The sequence below is a fragment of the Erpetoichthys calabaricus genome, chromosome 14 (genome assembly GCF_900747795.2).
Source record: "Erpetoichthys calabaricus chromosome 14, fErpCal1.3, whole genome shotgun sequence".
Lineage (NCBI taxonomy): Eukaryota > Metazoa > Chordata > Cladistia > Polypteriformes > Polypteridae > Erpetoichthys > Erpetoichthys calabaricus.
This window is the reverse complement of record NC_041407.2, coordinates 13,975,093-13,995,702: the sequence shown is the minus strand read 5'-3', so window position 1 is coordinate 13,995,702 and position 20,610 is coordinate 13,975,093. Positions and strand designations below refer to the sequence as shown.

The window sequence follows — 20,610 nt, the reverse complement described above, 5'->3', positions numbered from 1 at the left end:
TGCCTCATCATATGTGGTGTAGTCTTTATTTCCTTTGTGAAAGGTGATATTTCAAGATTAGTAATATTTCTATGAAAATTCTGTTTGTCTGAAAGTAAAATAGTGCATGTGCTCAGCCTGTTGTTGCTGGCAGAGACTTCAGCTGCTGGCTATAGAAATGCATAAAGTGAAACAAATGTATGCAGAAGCAAATATCTCTCATGCCTGTGAGAATTTTGGAGTTCCATTTCCCCTGAGTCTGTGCTGTATCATAAGTATTGCCAACTATTTCTACCCAGTTGTTGTCTATGCAGAATTTGCACTTTCTTCCTTTGACTATGTGGATTTTTTTTCAGTTTTCTTCACATATCCTAAAGACATCAGTTTAATTAATGATTCTAAATTGACCCTGTAATGGACTATCGCCCCTTTCCAGGGTTGATTGCTTCCTTATGATCAGTGTCTGTGTGATAGGCATGCACCAGCTACTAAATTAAGAATGGGGAAATTTGAGAATATGATTTTTGTAACATTTTTACATTTGACTTTTTTGCCATTTTAAAGTAACTTTTAATGATAGACACCTCCCTGAAGTGTTTTACATTTGTACGATTTTTTTACATATAGTAATATGATTAGCAGGTGATGTGACTTGTTTTTGATCTTAGGATTCTGAACATTCTGAAACTGCAGTCTTCTGATTTCCAGTCCAGCTTCTTGACTAGTAAACCACACCGTTCTCACTACCTAGTGAAATGAGGGCTTGCATAAGTGTAGTCATGCTGTAAAGTGTCAGGAAAAGGTTTGATATCAATCACTTCTCATTTATATAGTGCCTTTTATAGAGAACACTCTCACAGCTAGCTTGAGACAGCAATTCACATAATACAGAATAAAGTGTGAGCTGTGTTTGAACATCATGTCTCTGAACACCAGGTACCCCCCTATCTTGTTATTAAGGAGCAATTGAAAATCCACACAGCAACCATTTTTCCATTTAGCTTCTCAGTATGTGTCCACAGCAAACATGGACTTTAAAATTGACTTTGATTTCAGTAGAAATGGTTTCAAAGACCTGAGACCTCTCGAAAAATGCCTAATATTCAGTCTGAATGAAGCCGCTGCTCAGCACAAATAGAGGCAAATGAAATTTTGTAAATAAATAAGACCTTAGCCACCAACCGTGAACTTACCAAGAAAAGAAAGGGCCAGAGAGAAAGCTTGGCAGCTCACTTTTATGGTGGGTTTATTTTTCAGTCTGTCAGAGTTGCAGTTATCAAAAGATGACAGAGGTGACAGGTCTTTCTAGTTGCAGGTCTTCCATGCCTCATTTCTCTCTGCCAAGCTGTTTCTTGAAGGAAGGAGAAGGAAAAGTTGAGCTCTGTGTGTTTGGAGGACTAGTCTCATTGATGGCAAGTCTTCTTCTATTCTGTTCAGTTGACCTCAGAACAAGTGTCTCTAACAGAAATAGGAATGTCACAGTACTACCTTTCATTTACCGCCCTAGAGACTATCCCTTTCCAATCTCCCATACTTCAGCTTTTTTTAGTCTGTTGTTGTTACATATCTAAGATGTGTATCTTCACTTTTGTTCCTGATCACTTTTTGTTCCTATGGTACACTCTCTGACAAAAAGAGTTACACTCAGATGTAGTAGACCATGTTGTAAGAAAAGCAGCATGGGAGATTAGCACGATTAGGTTTGCATGACCGTTATGCATGTGGTGACCGTTAAAGCCTTTGCCTTAGAACTGGACTGAGTTTGAGAATTGAGTCACTACAGAATGCCATGATGATGGGCTTGTCACTCTTACAAATAACTGCATGACCTTAATAAATTTGAATTATTAATCTGGTCTCCTACCTCTTGAGTCATGTTGGTTTCGCAGATGCCACAGTTTGCTGATGCTGGTGACATTGGCTGAGGACAGTCATAACCACTGAAACAGTTACTTGAATGAACTAGCAGATTGTGCTAATTGCACATTTGCTAATTGCTCTTGTAGTGCCTATGTGACTGCTTTCCATCATGAACAGAGATGTGAAAGCCTTACATCCACAGAATCGTAGCCTGCATAGAAGACAACATGGCATCAGCAAAAATGTTAAATAACTTTAACTATAAAAACAGATAATGAAATAAAAAATGAATCTATGTTCAGCAACACCAACATTGTCAACAAATACTGTAAAAAATTAAAGAAAATGTAATTTAATCACAACAACAAATGTATATACAAATACATTTTATCGGTACCTACTGAAACAGCCAGAACTTCTAATTAAATCCTGTTATTTTTGGTCATACTGTCCACTACTACTATCTGTATGCAAATTTAATCATGTCTTTTGAATGATGCTGGTTTTTTTTTTTGGTATTCATTCACTTTAGTTTCTGATTCTACAAGATTCTAAAGCCATTTACGATAGCAGCATCTGATGCCTACTTACAAAGCTTGGTAAGACGTACTGTAAAGCTTTACTTCACTGATCTCATAAATGTGCAGCATCCTGCAATATCAACCTGTTGCCATGGGTTTACCTCCACTCATTTTTTGTTTCTTTTTTCTTTTAATTACTTAATTATGTCCCTTACAGTTGTTAATCCCCGCTAAACCCCTATTTCTAATTAAGTTTAGAGCCAAAAGGAACAGGGCCTTCAACTCGAACTCCTTCTCAAGTGCTGCAGCTAATCTAGCACCGTTACCTGAGGGCAATTAAAAGACGGGGTTGCATTCAGCCTTTTTGCCAAGTCATTGTCCTGTGCACCTTTCAAGTGATAAGCTCCTTTGAGATTGTGCCTATGTGTACTGGTCTTCTGGTTTTCTGGATATTGTTGAGTTTTATAATTTGGTTTCTGTACTTTTGGACTTCAGGATCCAAGTTTGGTTTTGAATTTTTGTCTTCCACTCCTTTTTGTCCTTAATGTTTCTGTCTTTGGCTTTTTGATTTTATTGTGTTCTTAAGAATCATTTATGAATGCTTTCAGATCCCTTCAGTTTTTTGTTTTTTTTTGTCAGGTGCCTCTTGTCAGTATAAGAAAACACAGATTTATGATACACTGTTTGACTTGTCTTGATGTCTAGTTATGCAAGATGTCAAGCTATTTGGAGTTGGCCTTTATTTTTTGCCCTCTAGACTTAGGAAAAACCCTAATTTTTTGGCCATTTTTTGAACCATATTTTGTTCACGAAATAACACCTTTAGGTGTCTTCAGCAAAAATAATCTGAGGTTCTGTGTGCCACATCAGCTGACCACAGGAGTTCACACCCAAATGGGATACAAGGGATCAAAGTTATTCCATTTCACAAAACTTTAAAAAAAATAAATAAATAAATGAGGATAAGTAATACAGACATGTAGAGTATTGTTTAAAGCTGTGTCAAGGTTGCTGATCTCAAATATCGGATTTTTTCTGATATTTAATACCAGTGGTTTTGGCTTTCTAAGAGCCACTTTCAGAAGGTTCAATATGCCAAATTTCAAATATGAGCATGTGGGGCAACATTTTAGAGTATTTCAAGGTCAGGGATTATGATGATGTGCTTGATTTTTTTTTTTATCTATTACAATTGAATATTTACACTTGAAACATTTAACCTGAAGAACATATTTAATATTTAAACTATCTGATGCAACTATTCTTGTTTATTATGTACTTCCACCTCATTAAGTAAATCATTAATTCATTTATTTCTTGTTATTGTTTCCCTTTAGTATTTTTTCCTTTTGATTCTTGTGATTTTTGTTTTAGTAAATAATTACTTTTATAGTTGCTTATTTCAGGCCTGATGAATTAGGGTTGTATACATTTTTGGAGTTCGGTTAGGCTTTTTTGTCCTATGTACACATGATAGTATCACTACTACTACCATTACTGAATCCATCCATTTTCCAACCCGCTGAATCCGAACACAGGGTCACGGGGTCTGCTGGAGCCAATCCCAGCCAACACAGGGCACAAGGCAGGAACCAATCCCGGGCAGGGTGCCAACCCACCGCAGGACACACACAAGCGCACACTGGGGCCAATTTAGAATCACCAATCCACCTAACCTGCATGTCTTTGGACTGTGGGAGGAAACCCACGCAGACACGGGAAGAACATGCAAACTCCACGCAGGGAGGACCCGGGAAGCGAACCCAGGTCCCCAGATCTCCCAACTGCGAGGCAGCAGCGCTACCCACTGCGCCACCGTGCCGCCCACATTACTGAATCTAATACCAAATATTACTATTACTACCTTAGGTGAAGATGTACTTCTTTACTTTCAGTCTTAAATGCACTTCTTCTTTGTCTCTAATAGGTGTCCTCAAGTATGTGATTCACTGTTTAACTGAAATAATTGTGCTGGATCAGCTTTGCAATACCTTTGAGCATTTTGAAGTCCTGAATTAGGAACCCACTTTGGCTTTTCTGACTTGTCCTATAGACCAAGGGTGCATTTGGTTGCTCTTTTCTGCAGATTTTCTGGAGCTTCTATATCTTTTGCAAGGTAACCTGAAATGCACATGACTCCAGATGTAGTTACAGTAGGGCTCTGAAAACATGTTGTGTATTAGATCCTGTTATGTCTGTGATAACTCAGTTTTAAGAACTTGGGAGTCTGGTTCTGTATGCACTCTTTGGCATGCTGTAATTGCACATATTCAGTCAGATGTTGTCAAATTTTAGAAGCCTATTTTTTGAAGAGAGGTTTAGTAGTTAGCACCACTGCATCTCATATGAAGTGTTTTGGGTTTGAATCCTGTGCCCAGTCATTCTGTCGAGTTTGCACGTTGAAGCTGGTCTAATCAGATTTTCTGCTGTGCCCTATGGGCATGCACGTTATGTTAACTGCCAAGTCCTAGTCCTCATGTGGGTGTGTGAATGAGTGAAACCTGTGATAGACTGCCATTCTGTTAGTTATTTTCCATCTTTCAACCAAAGCTGTTAACATAGGTTTGACCTTCTGTGAAGCAGAAATTTTGTTAAGCGGGTTTGGGAATGTACAGTATGTATGTGTTTTACGCATATTTGTGGTGTTATTGTCTAATTTCAGAAAGTTGTATTATTGTCTGAACCCAGTGAGTATGTGACCTGATTTGTTAGCACTGTAGAGTTTGGTATCAGAAACATATAACTACTGTACATGCCCTTACAGTGATCTCATTGTACCTGTGAGGCTTAAAGAATTAGCATCATGGAGTTTTTGAGTGCTTGAATCCTTATCTTTTTGTAGTATGGTGAGATGAGCCAAGTGAGTGGTGATGGAAGGTGTTTTGGAGGTGAGTGAATGTCAAACTGTCTGTATTTGTAGTATCTTGGAGCTAACACCTAGTATATCAATTAGTACTGTTTTCTTAATCTCGGATTCCTTGTGATCTGACACATTTACCTTCAGTAACTTAAATGGCTATCCTGGCAATGCTGTAAGAATTCTAAACACCTTTGGACGTGGGAGTATCAGATCACAAAGGATTTCATCTTGTGCAGTGTTGTAGCACCATGAGTTGTAGGTTGACCTTTTTGAGTTGCATACTGTATTTGCACACCATCATCCACATCCATTGGAGGCTACATTAGCCAGTTCTTTGACAATTTTATTGCTTTGGACTTCACAGATACATTGGATGAAGGCTTTAAAAATCGGGAAGCTGATCTTTAATCTTAAAAAGAACAATATGGTAGGGGTCCTGTTGAATTTAACAGACATTTATTATTTATAGACATTTAATGTCTAATGTGCATAACTCTGGGTGAGCACTATATGAAACCAAATTACTGTTGATGTGTAACCTTTTTCTAGTCAGGCTCCTATTTCTGTATATATAAAAATGTTACAGATAGTGGGCAGAATCATATAAAAAAGAAAACAAAACTGCTGGTAGAAATTAAAATAAAAAATGACCTTTAGAGTAACATGCACAACGCTAAGAAAGTATTCAGAACAGAAGCCTATTCTGCACACTCCCTTGTGGTAGAGGATTTTGGTGCTGATGGCTCCCCTTAAATTACATCACGACAGCTTCATTAACACCTCATTTTCCTCTGAGACAGAAGGAGCGGATACCGACTGTTAGCAAGTGACACCTTGGAGAGTCTTCATTAGCGAGCCTTTCAGCCTCATCTGGTCTTAAAAATTAGTAGTGTGGCATTTCATCAGAGTTGGCTGCAAGTAGTTCTTCTATAGCACTTAGAAATGGGTGCAAATCCGCCATATTCCATAATCTTAACCACGTGGGGTAGATGGCTCATTGGCTGATTAAACCCTGGTTCAGCAGATGTATCCTAACACCCAAAAAGAAAGTGGGTATTCTATGAAATCTGAGGTTAGTTGCTGCCGTAAGTGCTCATGCTCTAGTGTATGTAGACAGATTACATCAATGATCACACTGGGGGTTGCCCTGTCAACAGCATCTGGCAAGGTGAAAAAGAATTTGTGACATAAAACTGTTTTCTTTCAGTTGTTTGAGTTCTTTTAGAACACTCAGTCTGGCAATTAAACATCAAGTCTATAGTGATACCAGACGGCCCATAGGTTTAGAGACAGGATTTTCTGACACAATGGAGACATTTATTGATCATAACTATAGGTAAAAGTGTTAATAAAGCACACAGATAACAGAACAGAAGGAGAAAAACACACAACTGAATAAACAGCATATGCCTGGCGTGGGCCTCACTCATTAGTGCCAGAATACATGAACTGCTGGAAGGGACAGCTGTTCTGGCCTTCCTACAGATGTCTGACCAACAGCACTCAGCTAAAAAATGTACCCAAACCAGACTGCACTACCATTCTGCCAGAGAATCACTGTCAGCTGCCAACCTTCTATGCATTCCAGAAAATATAGCTGGGAAATTTGTTATAAATCACAGGAGAAACTGTCTGAGGAACAATACCTCCTAGAGACATCCAGGTATGCCACGCCTCATTTTAGCAGCATTGAAATATTAAGGGTCAAGTTAATAATAATAATAATAATAATTCATTACATTTATATAGCGCTTTTCTCAGTACTCAAAGCGCTATCCACACAGGGAGGAACCGGGATGTGAACCCACAGTCTTCCACAGTCTCCTTACTGCAAAGCAGCAGCACTACCACTGTGCCACCTGTGAGGACATTCCAGACTTATAACAAAGCAGGTTGACAGTCATTATTTTGTACAGATTCCATCTTTGGTAAAGATGCAGGAAGCTTCCATTCGGTGTACTCCATAATGGAATGTCTTTAGAAGTGTCTTGAATTAGGAACATACTGTATAAAGGGCTCAGTTCCCAATCCCTTAGATTGTATCCCTTTTGTTTTCATTTTGAGGATTTTATTTTGCTTTCTTTACTTTCACAATTTTATCCACAGAAGCTCCTCTTTTTCATCCTGGAAAAAAACAAGGGAAATATAGCAATCTGTGTGACTATATGTCTTTCCACAATACTCTGTACTTTTTCTGAGTGTACGCTTCAGGATACTTCAACAGTCAGAGCTTCACAAATTGTTGATTCAGAACAAGCAATTGACAACCCTTAATTTGACATCTGACCCTGAAAACTTCATTTACTGTACACTAGTGGATTGTCATATCTGGCCTGGTAAAGTATGTGACCCATAATGTTACATTATTATTTATATACCCGTTTGTTTGTGTATACCATCAACCAAACATTAGTTTGACAATAAATTGTCCTCAGTTCTGACAGATTATGGGAACTGAAGTTTCCTAGGGAAGGTTCTCTACCTGTCCATTTCTAATTTAAATGCATAGCAAGAGGCCTCATCACAATCACATTTTGCATCCTTCAGGGTTAGGGTAGTACCCTCTAGCATTTTACCATTAGAATAGGAACCAGTCTCTGATCAGATCAGATTACAATGAGAGTGCCAACTAGCCAGTTCCAGCAAAGATCACTCTACCTATGTTGGAGTCAATCAGACGTATTCTGACTGGACTTAAAAGCTGGCAATTGCATCTTGAGTGCCTGCTGCTGTGAGTAATTGACTCTGGCTGTGACGCCTTTCTGGCTTATTTAAAATGTTCATGATAAAATAAATAAATAAAAATTAATAAAAGGTGTAAAAAAAAAAAAAAAGCTCTGCAATTATAACATACAAATCATAGTGATAATGATTTCATCTACACTATGTCACTTAAATGAAGTTCTTATGGTAATGGTGTCCCCCTGACACCTGTCATTAAGTGATAATGAAAAACTGTTATCTAAAGCCAGTGTTGCTTTTAGTGAAGGAGATAATGTATCTCTGTACACAGCAGAAACTAACTAGAGCAGAAGAAGGTATGGTATCAGTACCAAAAACACAAAGAATACTGCATTGTACAGCTACTGTATGTCTTCTGCTGCAAACATGCCCTGCCCAATGGAAGTGTGAAATGTAGTGTTATCTAGTGGCCAACTCATGTAAGTGCAAACAATATAGCTAAGAAAAAAAAAGTCTAATTATATCACATCTTGTGCTGGAGTGTTTCACACACTGTGCTTGCAAAATGAGAATTCAGAAAGGGATGCCGATAAAATCTAACAGGTGAATAAGAATAGGATCATGAAAGAGGATCTGTTGAATAGTAAAAAAAAAAAAAAAAGAAATCCATGAAAAAATGTTTTGGAATTGTTGTTGTATTAAGGTGGTTTGAGATGAAATTAATGAATATTCAACATAAGGAATGTTGCATATTTGTGTGTGTGAGTATACACTGATCAGCAACAACATTAACACTACCTGCCTTATATTGCGTAGATCCCCCTCATACCACCATCTCTGACCCATCAAGACATGGGCTACACAACACCTCAGAAGGTGCCCTGTGATATCTGACTATAACAGCAGGTCCTTTAAGTCCTGTAAGTTGTGAGGTGGGACCTCCAAGGGTCAAACTTTTTTCTCTAGCATGTCTCACTGATGCTTGATCAGATTGAGATGTGGGGAATTTGGAGGCCAAGTCAACACCTTGAACTCTTTTTCATGTTCTTCAAACCATTCTAAACTAGAGGGTAATACTGTTGCCATTAAGAGGTGCATGTGATCTGCAACAATCTTTAGATAGATGGTATATGTCAAAATAACATCCTCATGAATGTCAAGATCCAAGATTTCCCAGCAGAAGAACATTGCCCAGAGTATCACACTGACTCTGCTACCTTGCCTTCTTCCCATAGTGCACCCTGCTCATCTTTTTCCCAGGTAAACAACTCACACACACCCAGCTATCCACAGGATCTAAAAGAAAATCTGTTTGATTAGACTAGACCACCTTCTTCCATTGCTCCATGGTCCAGTTCTGACCCTGACATTGTAGACCCCATTGTATGCATTTTTTGCAGTGGACAGGGGTCGGCATGGGCACTCTGCAGTCTGCAGCTACAAAACGCCATATACAGCAGGCTACAATGCACTCTTGTGTTCTGACTCCTTTCTCTCATGGCCAACATTTTTTCAGCAGTTTGTGCTACAGTAGCTGTCCTGTGGGATCAAACCAGATGGGCTATCCTTTGTACCCCATCAGTGAGCCCTGGGTGCACATGACCCAATCACCAGCTGATTCACCAGTTGTCCTTCCTTGGACCACTTTCAGTGGATACTAACATCTGCATACTGGGAACACCCCAGAAGGCCTGCCATTTTGGAGATGTTCTGACCCAGGTGTTTGGCCAACACAATTTGTCCCTTGTCAAAGTTGCTCAGATCCTTATGTTTGCCCATTTTTCCTGCTTCCAGTACATCACCCTTAAGAACAGTGTTCACTTGCTGCCTAATATATCCCAACACCTTGCAGGTGCCATTGTAACAATATAATCAAAGTTATTCACTTCACCTGCCAATGGTTTTAATATTGTGGCTGACTGGTGTATACACATATACAGTTAAATATAGGGGATGGGCTATATATAAATATTAAACTGTGTAGTTCTTTTTTAGCAACTGATTCTAAATGGAGAACTGGCAATATCTGAACGCTTAACCTAGAATTGACAGAATCTCATTGTGATATTTTCTTGATTCTCGATATAATGCTTCCTGGTTTTCAGATGGTTGCTCACCACTGGCTGTATGTCGATGAAATTTTATTTTCTGAAGTGGTTGTCCCATTGTTTGCTTGCTAATATAGGACCAGAGACCAAAGACCAAATTCTACATTAAGTGGTATCAAGACAGGACAATTGGAGGGTGTCGCATCACAAAAATCCTCTATAACAATCTTATATCGACTTTGATTTTCCTAAATGTATGTACACATTTGGAAATTGCAGAAAAAAATTCTGAATGTAACAAATATTTTGTAACACACAAACAAATACACCAGACATGAATGATGTCCTTGTTTGAGAGACCTTCCACCTAATTTTACTCTGTGTAAGAAATGCTTTTGCAAATTGCTTAACCGAGATGCCTATTATCTTACTACCTTTATAGTGTTTTATTGGCCTGCATATATTTTAAAAGTTCAGAGCAAATAAATGTGAGTAAATATAAACGTTTTTTTGGAAATCATGCGTTTAAAATTCACTTTACAGGTGTATTAAAATTGTTACTGTGTTTATACATTGTGAACCCTGGCAGGCTAAGTATAACACTGTGAGTCAGTTGTAGGGATTGAACCTTGTGATTTACAGTTCAGTGCTGTGGCCACTAAGTCATCTTAATTAAGCATTATCAAGCTGTCATATAAGCCATATTTGATGACTTTGCACTCAAATGTGTATCAAACAAAAAGTCTTAAGAGTAATGTCATTATTCAAACAGATTTAGGTCAGGCTGTGTGCTAGGTACAATTTTCTATAGATGTACTGTATGTTACTCATCAGTATGGCACGTACCTGAAATTAACTCCCATGGTCCATTTGTGTTTTTTTTAAGATGTGCAAAATAATTTACCACTTACAGTACAGTAGACTTTAAATTGGGCTTCTCCTGGCACAAGCACTCTGTGTGTTAACTATTGCCACCCTTTTTGTCATGAAATCTCCGCCAGAGAAGCCTGGCTATTTATAATTCAGATCTGTATTACATTGTTCATGAGGCTTAATTTTTTAAAACCCCTGAGGCAGCTCACCTCAAACTAGCCTAATCGTCACTCTTTATGGACTCTCGAGCACAGCCTGCCTATTTTTTCTTTTGCTAGAAAATATAGCTTGCTTGCTTTACAACGTGTCTATTTTATTATAAAGGCAGTAATTACAAACATTCCAACATTACAAAGTTCACATTTCATAGCTGACTCTCTATTATGGAGTTACTCTGTTATACTTAAAAATGGTTTTCAATTGTTTCAATTTTATGTAAAAAAGCACAATGTAGTTGCATTACATATGTCATTATCAAATATATTATTCAATTTTACAGTTGCTTCTGTATTAGAATGTTGAAATGACAATAAAAGATCCTTGATCCTAATAATAGTCATGTATATAAACTCATTTATGTATTTCATCATCATTTTCATCACTGGTTTTATACTCATGTTCCGTGCTTACTCAGGTTAGCTTTTATGTTTATATATTACTACAGTATATATTATTATATACATATAAACACTGCTCTGTGATGCAGAGGTACTGCACACAGCTTTAGCCCTTTGCAGCCCTGAATTAGATTAGAATTTTGTCTCATAAACACTTTTTACACACACATTTAAATGTTATAGTCCAGTTTACAGCTGCTGCTATATTGTATAAGACGCAGTGTAAAGTTGTTCATTTTATGTATTAACACATTTACCAGTTTGCTCATATGTGATGTAATGGACTAAACGCCCTTTATAGGGCTTTTTCCTTCTTTGTGCCCATTGATACCATGAATGGGTCTAGTCACTGAATTTGACAAAGCTGGTATAGATGATGGATGAATGAATCCCAGATGATATAATATTCTTTCGTCTATGTATATATTTTTAAATCCAATTACAGGTTAGTGCCTGTATGGTGATATATTTTAACTATGGTGTGCAGCATCTCCTATCAGTCAATCAATCTTTTGTATCATTTTGTATGGCACCATATAATAGCATGAACCATGGCAGAACAATTTACAGTGCAAAAGGGACTTCAAGTATCAAAGTAAGTATAAAAAAGTTTTGAAAGTATCAAAAATATGAGCAGAGCAGTACATAAAAACAAGGATATAAGGAGAAATAAGATGTATACCAGAATTACTGTTAACTGTTAATACGTAAATCTAAACCACTAGACAAGTTGCTGAATTTTGAATAAAGCCCGTTTTACTTGTCTTTATAGTCTTTCATCACACACTAAAATGTTATTATGTTACAGGTTGTCGTGCACTGTAATTGGCCCTATCTGAATGTACTGTATGTGTGTTTACAAGTGTGAAGGGGATCTTTATGTTGGTACAGTAAGAGCACATTTCTAATTCCAACTATAGAAAACTGACACCATATGCATATAACTCGCACTCGACTTTCACTGAATAGACTTTTCAGAGTAGAATGATAATATTTTTCTCTGAGGCCATATTTCTCCAGTACCTCAAGCCCCAGAGCACAACACTGCTAATTATTATACTAATTCAACGTTGCTTGTTAAAAGCTCCAAAGCCTCTTGTAGTTTCAGGTCAGACGGATGCCCTGCTCTTCAAAGCCCTGCTTGTGTGGCTGTTTGATTGCATGCACACTCTTAGAAGAGAGGATTGACACAAGCTGGCATTTTCATGTGCGGCTGTTTCAGAGGCACTCTGAATCAGATATGTGTAGCCATGAATAAAAGCTGTTTGTTTACTGAAACATTCACTCAGCCTTAGTGTTTTTATTGGTGGGTCAACTCTCTCTTAAGTGTGACTGATTAGGGGGGGCTGGGGGGTTGTGGAGGATTCAGTTTTGCTTTCCTTGAAACCACTAAATGGTAGCATTCTTCGCCTATCTTGCTTCTCCAACACACGAGGAGTTAGAGTGGCAGTCAAGTTACTTTAAGTACTGAAAGTTGTTTAAATTCCACTGCTTGGCTCATTTGGCAACATAAGCACAGCTCACACATTGTGAGCTGTTTGTTCCTTAACACTCATATACTCCTTAAACATAGCTTTTCAAGATTCAGTTCTACGTAGGGCTGGGTGTTATTCATTTAAATGGTAGAGCAGATTTTTTTTAGAAACGTGCTGCTCTTGAATAAACCCTGACGTGAGTGAATGTATGTGACCAAGTTTAGAAATCCACATGTAGAGTATACTGTATAGCTTTAATCATATAAATAACTGAAATCAGTTGACGGCTTCTTTTTAGTAAAGAAAAGAGGGTGATTTAACACATAGGTGACTTATGTTCATATGCTCTAATAGCGGCCCATCTCATCCCTTTTCTGTCAAGGTGATTCTGGATTTAAACACCAACCTCTGTGCCCCTGCTATGTGAGGGCTCTGAGTTCATCTCTCTGCCTGTTTCAACCAGAACTTACCATCTGATCCTTGTCTTTGGTTATTGCAAGGGCTGGTAGTGTTGGGGTTAATTTTAGTCGCCTAAGCTGTTGAAATTGTTATGGAATAGGGTTCTTGAATGGATTATTTAGGCTATAATATAATACATAACAAAGTGCCCCAAATACACACACATTGTGTATCCAAGTGGAAATAAAAATTAACATTGGCCATAGGAACATTTGTAATGTTATAAAAAATTCAAAACCAATTTACATATTCTAACAAGTATCACTTCAAAACTCACTTTTCAGTCCTGTTTGTCTCTGTCTCTACTGTAGACTCTGGCCTTGATTCATCATGTCAAATAAGCACTTCCACCCTTTTCAGAAGTGTCTACACTCAAAAGGATTCTGGCCATGGGGCATGTTTAAGCCATATCACCAAAATCACTTCATTTGGCAGCAGTGATCTTCCATTTACTCTAAGGATGCCAGTTGAGAACTCTCAGTACCAGTTCCTGGTGCCAATGAACTACTGTGCATTAATTTGCTCTTAAATAGACATCTTTGTGAGGCAGCCCTTTAGCTTCCTGCTGTAACAAGTGGCCAGAGTTAAATATGGTACTAAGATTTTTTTGAAAATATACAGAATATCAAATAATGATGGCAAGCAAGTGTGTACTGATGAATACTGTTGCCAATATGCTGTGCACTGGGGGATGTGCTATTAATTACTCTGTAAGATAACTGGGTATATTTGAATTTAAGTCTTAACTTCATAGGTAACCAGTGTAATTTTATCTTGATAGACATTACAGGGTTTGATGATTAGCCTTCACCCTGTTAAGAAGAAGAAGCATTCTGAATACTCTGAAATAAGTGAAGATTGTTATTAGGGAGGTCTCAGAGCAAAAAGTTTCTTTCTGTCTTTGTCTTTCTGTCCAGAGGTCAAGACAAACAAACACAGAAAGTCACTGCCTTGGAGATACTGGATTGATTATAAATGCATACAGTATACCTTAAAGCAGTTAACTCTGAGAACTCTGCCCCTGGAGGTTTGTGGGCACGATGTTTATGCAGACTAAACAGATTTCTGTTTTTAGGACTGTTGGAAAAATATGTAGAAAGGGTTAAAATTAGCATAGTCTAAGGGGTGACTTGTTTAGAAGAAATTCTAAACAAAATACATAACTAGAGACAACCATCATTGAAAAGAATTGTGACTGAGCCTCCATGAATATTTATAATTCTTAGTATTATTACAAAAGTGTAAATTATCACTGTGACACTGTGTAAAGGGATATTTATATTCTAATTAGCGTTTACAACTGTTGTGCTAGGTTTGTTACTGAAGGTGTAGATTTATGCTTGATTAGGATCATAGTTCCACTTTTCAATGTTAACAATGTAAGACTTTATTTGTTTATTGTTTAGACATTCTTATTTACTGCTGGAGTGTTTTGCATGTTCTTCCCTTGTCTATGTGGGTTGTCTGGCATACTCTGATTTTCCCTTTACATTTCAAAGATATTCCAGTTAGATAAATTGAGCAGGTATAAATGAGTGTGTTTGTGTAAGTATATTCCCAGCACTCTTCATTTTCTTACTGGCTTGTGCCTAATGCTGCCGGGATAGGCTGTGTTTAACTGTGAAGACAAAACATTTATTATGCATGTTCAGTAAACTCTGGATGGATGGACTTGTGCTCTAATATCATTATTCAAAGCTTCATCACTATGTGTAAAATATCTTTTGCTTGATTTCATTGTACAGTGTTATACCACTGTGAATGGAGATTCAGGTGTCTAGATAGATAGATACTTTATTAATCCCAAGGGGAAATTCACATACTCCAGCAGCAGCATACTGATAAAGAACAATATTAAATTAAAGAGTGATAACAATGCAGGTAAAAACAGACAATAACTTTGTATAATGTTAATGTTTACCCCCCCGGGTGGAACTGAAGAGTCACATAGTGTGGGGGAGGAGCGATCTCCTCAGTCTGTCAGTGGAGCAGGACGGTGACAGCAGTCTGTCGCTGAAGCTGCTCCTCTGTCTGGAGATGATCCTGTTCAGTGGATGCAGTGGATTCTCCATGATTGACAGGAGCCTGCTCAGCGCCCGTCGCTCTGCCACGGATGTCAGACTATCCAGATCCATGCCTACAATGATGCTAGCAAAAAAATAATATAATTCATATCACACTTATTTCAAAATTTTCAAGTTCCATTGTAGACTATATCTTAAATGGTAACTGTGAAGTGCTGTACCTAGTCCTGTTGCTTCACAAAACTAGTATGTTGCATGTCTGTGTGGAGTTTGCACATCCTTCTGTATCTACATGGGTTTCTCCTTGGGTTCTCTGGCTTTCCTCCCACATCCCAAAGACATGCATATTAGGTTAATTGGTGATTCTAAATTGGCCACATGTCAGTGAGCCCTACACCTGGCACCTCTCTGGCTCCTCTATGGGCCCTGTGTTGAATCAAGTGGGTATAAGAATATTAGTTCAAAGGCATTATAAAATGCTTGATTGAAATGCATTACACTGTATGATGTCACTTTGCATAGATGCTTATGAGTGTACAGGCAGAGATCTTTATATTCAGACATAATTTAATGTTGCAGGTTGGCATGCCAGTGTGTATAAATAATTGCATCACTCTAGTTGAGGATCTTTGTCTTCAGAGTCTTCATGGAGCATATCACTCTTACTGAGCATCCATTTATCTACAGTTCATTCTTAAGTGCACCATCACTGTTGTTCAAGATCTTTGTGTTTTAGGTTATCATATAGCATGGCAAGGATTACATTGCACTGATGTCATAATATAGCATCACTCAGGATAAAGGTCCCTGTTTTCAATGGTCACTATAAAGATTTTCTTCTCAGTCTGGTTGGATAAAGTTCTCTGTGAACTAAGAGAGAATGACATCACCCCTGACAATAACACTTGTATTTTTAATAATTATATTTTTTATATTTATTCAAGACCACTAAATGCAAAATATGTAGGACATGACCTCATCAAGGCATAGCATCACTGTAGATGAGTATCCATTTCTTCTGAAGTGTGCCATGTGCTCTTATTGCATTATAATAGTCATAACCTCTTTAATTGGAGATCAATGTCACCTTCTCTTTAATGAATGGGAGGGGTTGATGTAAATTTTTTACTGTATTGTCGTTCATGTGTGTTTGTCAATACGCTGTGCAGTGTGCAACATCTTCATTTTTTTTTTTTTTAACTACTACTAGGTTGTAAATGAGTCTGAGAATCTTAAATGTTGGTACTAGGACTGCAGTGTATATGACAGCAAAATGGTAGATCATTATGGAGCTCTGGTGTCTTTATGGAAGTGCTGGTTGGCAGAACTGTAGGTGGCTATCCTTGTAAATGGATAAAGCTACATGAAGAGGAATATTCTTAATGCTCATTGACATAGCATGGGAAAAAGCAATGTGCAAAGAAGCTCTTTAAAGTGACAGAATTTCAATTTAAATTATTTAAGGCAACAGAAAGGGAAGCATTTATACCTGGCTGATGCTCACATAAATTATTAAAAAGGTGAAATGGACTGCTAGAAAATAATCTGCTCACACCGTATGCTTTTCCGTGTATGTCGTTTGTATTACATCCTGTGGTGGATCTCATTCTTTTGTAGAGCAAATTCAGGAAGCATTTTTCTGCCATATAAATTATTATGTGTATCAGTTGAAAGAAGTGTCTCTTTGTTGGCTGTTAATTGCAGCGCACATTACCTTGTATGCTCTGATAAAAGGAAGCAGACTGCAGGGCCCATTGCCTCGAGCTCTTTTAGAATTCGGGAGACTTCATTTCAGATGACGAGATGTTATTAGAAGCATTTGCATGAAAGTAGAAACAACATTTGAGAATCAAGCCTGAAAATCAATTTTACTGGCAAGCATCCTCAGACACACTCTGAGCTAGTATGTCCGCCAGCTAATCACAACAATGTGAGACCCCTTTTGCAAGTCCCCATCTTTTGTGAAGCGAGAAAATGTATAATGTAGGGAAAAGAAAAACCTTTCTTCAGTCCATTTATGTTTGATTTAAACACCTGAGAACCTGCTGCTGTTCTCTTTGACATGAAATAAACTAGTTAATCAAAATCAGATATGAAGGGAATAATTACAAGGGCCAAATTAAATTACCTGAATTGCTTCTCTTATTAATTCATGTGGCTTCTCTGTCAATTTATTTTTAGATATCAGATTATCGCCTGGCTGGTCAGCTGTTCTGAATTCAGTCATTATTGTGCAAAGGTTGTGCTTGAGGCGATGTATTTTCTTCCCAAAACCAAAGGCTTACCTAGTCTCTGTGTGGTTGCAACATCTTCTTTTCTTCCCCTGATTTAACACAATTTCTCTCTCTCTCTTTTGTTGCAGATGATGTGCCTCCATATTTCAAGACGGAGCCTGTGAGGTCACAGTTGCATCTGGAGCGAAATCGTCTTGTGCTGACCTGCATGGCCGAGGGCAGCTGGCCGCTAGAGTTCAAGTGGCTCCACAACAACACAGAGCTCACACGTTTCTCTCTAGAGTACAGGTGGGCATTGTTTTCTCATAGTTGGTTTTGAAATACTGCTTAATGCTGCACAAGGCAGACTGTTGGGACTTGAGTTCTCCATCTGACCAGAAGGACATTTGTGCTTGAACTGTGCTCTCTGGTGTAGGATAGACACAGATGTCCAAGAAGGTTCAGTTCTCATAGAGATATCAATTACTGCAGAGAACACAGAGTAAAGTCAAGGGCAGCCCTTTACTTATATAAGTCATCTGTATTTCAAAGATGGTTAATAACTTCATGACTACAAGAAGGATACTTGCTGATACCCGGCTGTCATAAAGGTCCCTAGAAAAATGATTAAGGCAGGTCATGTTTATTCTATGCTCTGGTACTGGCTTATTTAATGTTGAAAAGAGATTGAGAACCAGAGAGGCATTTTCACTAGAGGAGCATTAGTCTGAGAAACTGGGTCTGACTAGCTGGCCAGAGATTTGTGGTGCAAAGGCAGTACTTGGTTGGCACAGTGATGGTCCGGGTCGCTCCATTCTTCCAGTCTGGTCTGGAACCTGACAACATTGATAACATAACTGGATGAGCTTGGCAGATGAGGACAAACACACACACAACAAGGGGAATACAGTGCTCAGTGAAACAGTGCTCATTGCTTTTATTAAAACTAATCAAAAGTGTCAAAAAAGTGCAATGGTTCAAAATGTTCAATAAATAATCCAATAAAGCATCCCAGTGATCATGAAAGTGGAGGTTAAAATTCAAATAAATAAATCCATTAAAATGAGGTTAAAAACTATCTGGCAGGAAACCGACCTTTTCTAAGCGCCTGGTGCCTCTTTCTTAAAAACTGACGTCTCCTCTGCTTATCCTGTACAGTCCTCGTAGCAGAGGAGGCACTCTGCTGACAGACACAGCCAACCTTCCACGGGTCCAGGTCCTTGGAACGGCAAGGAGTGATCACTCCTTTACCCCCTGGGCATCAGCCACTCGCTCCCATCAAGGGGCTCTCCTTCCCAGCTGCCTTCTCCCGCTCTTGAGCTTGCTTGCACCGGTTCCTCCTGCCTCCTTCTCTCTCTTCCTTTAACCTCCATTCTTCTTTCATTACCCGGATCATTCTCTCTTTGTTTTCCCTTTTTCATGCCAGCTTGTACTTATAAGGCTCTGTGGGCGCAGCGTCTCAATCACGCACCACAGGAAGCTGATGAAGCAATTGAGAAAGGCCGCACCTACACATGCAGGTGTGTCTCGCCCCAGTTACTCTACCAACTCCTTGCAGCTGCATGAGTGCACACACCCACGGAGAATGAGCCAACCAATTATTTATTTATTTTTTAAAACTGCCCTCTTTCCCGAGCAGTGGACCCACTACACTACAGGCACAAGGCAGGGCAAAGTTACATATTAGACCACTAGGAGGAGAGAATGAGAGTAACACTGGCTGCAGAAATGGTCCTGCACATGTCAGTAGAAGGTAGCATCAGCATTAGAGTGACTCATTAAAAGAGGGAACTTAATGGGAGTAAATCTGTTTGCAGGGAGTTTTGCTAGCTTAAAATATTGTACGTCAGACAGTGGGGGCTAAAACACTCCTCTCTTTCCTCTTACTAGAGAGCAGATGGAACAGCAGAGCCATGCGAAAGCTATTTGACACAAGGTGGATGTTTGTCACTCACATGAATAGAAGTTCTGAGTCGCTATTCACTGGAAGCCCAGTCACTAGCCATCTGGCAATTAAGTGCCATGACTGCCCATTGAAAGGGATTAAAAATAATCAGTTTACTGTTCTGTGTACAGTATGACTTAGGTATTCATATGCAGGTTCGTCTCCATCATGCCTACTTTCATGTTCTTGAGTTCCCTGAGGGCCACTGTTTCCTCTTCAGGGCTGTCTGTAAGTAATGCAATTTCTGTTGCACCCGCTCTTTGCCCTCCGGGGCATGTGGTTGCTATGCATTTCTCCAACTTGCCTGCTTTGTGGGTTTTTTTTTTTTTTTTTATTATTATTGCTGTTTGACTAAATCATACTGACATGTGTTATCCAAGATCAATTGCCAGACTCGAGAGCTCAGATAAGGCTGTTTAATGTTAACAGGAAAGATTAAATCTGCTGCAAATGCTGCATGAAACCGCTTTATCCACTGTCAGTGAAAAACTGGTGTACCTGGAAATGTCTTGAAAAGAAAGATGTGCTCATGGTTATGGTAGGGCAATTGTAGCCTAAAGGCTGGCTTCATCTTAATATGTTTGGAATGCAGAGATCCCCTTTTAGAGTTCAGGGTTAAAAACACTAGAACCCTCATGCAAGTATGAAATAGGTATGGGTCAAGACCAGAGGTTTCTCATCTAAATAATACATTACTGGGATTTGCCAAAGTTCCAGAAGATACTATTAATCTGTATCCATTTTTGACTCAAAATTCATAATTCTAAGCAATATCATTATCACAGTAGTTCTAGGATAGTTTCAGGTGAAGAGTGCAAAGTACTCTACTGATATTAATATTATAATGTTTGTTACAGATGTACTGTATGTTCTCAAATAGTCTTAATCAATCTGTAGTTTACTGTATATAGCACACACACTCACCTACACCTACACTCTTTTATACAGTAGCTATTAAAGAAATGTCAAATAACCTAACATCTTCATCTCTTGGATGCAGGAAAAAAAACAGTGCCCATAGAAAATCCATGCTGATATAGGGACAGCATGCAAG

At 38.5% G+C, this 20,610-nt stretch overlaps 1 protein-coding gene across 6 annotated transcripts in view; it reads left to right on the top strand.

Annotated features, from left to right (window-relative positions):
* The window catches only part of sdk2b (sidekick cell adhesion molecule 2b), a 419,662-nt gene that overhangs the window by 240,019 nt on the left and 159,033 nt on the right, over positions 1-20,610 (top strand). For all 6 annotated transcript variants that reach the window (XM_051936527.1, XM_051936529.1, XM_051936530.1 and 3 more), the window contains exon 3: positions 17,761-17,920. In XM_051936527.1, the coding sequence (XP_051792487.1) occupies positions 17,761-17,920 (160 nt within the window). The remainder of the gene's footprint in view (positions 1-17,760; positions 17,921-20,610) is intronic.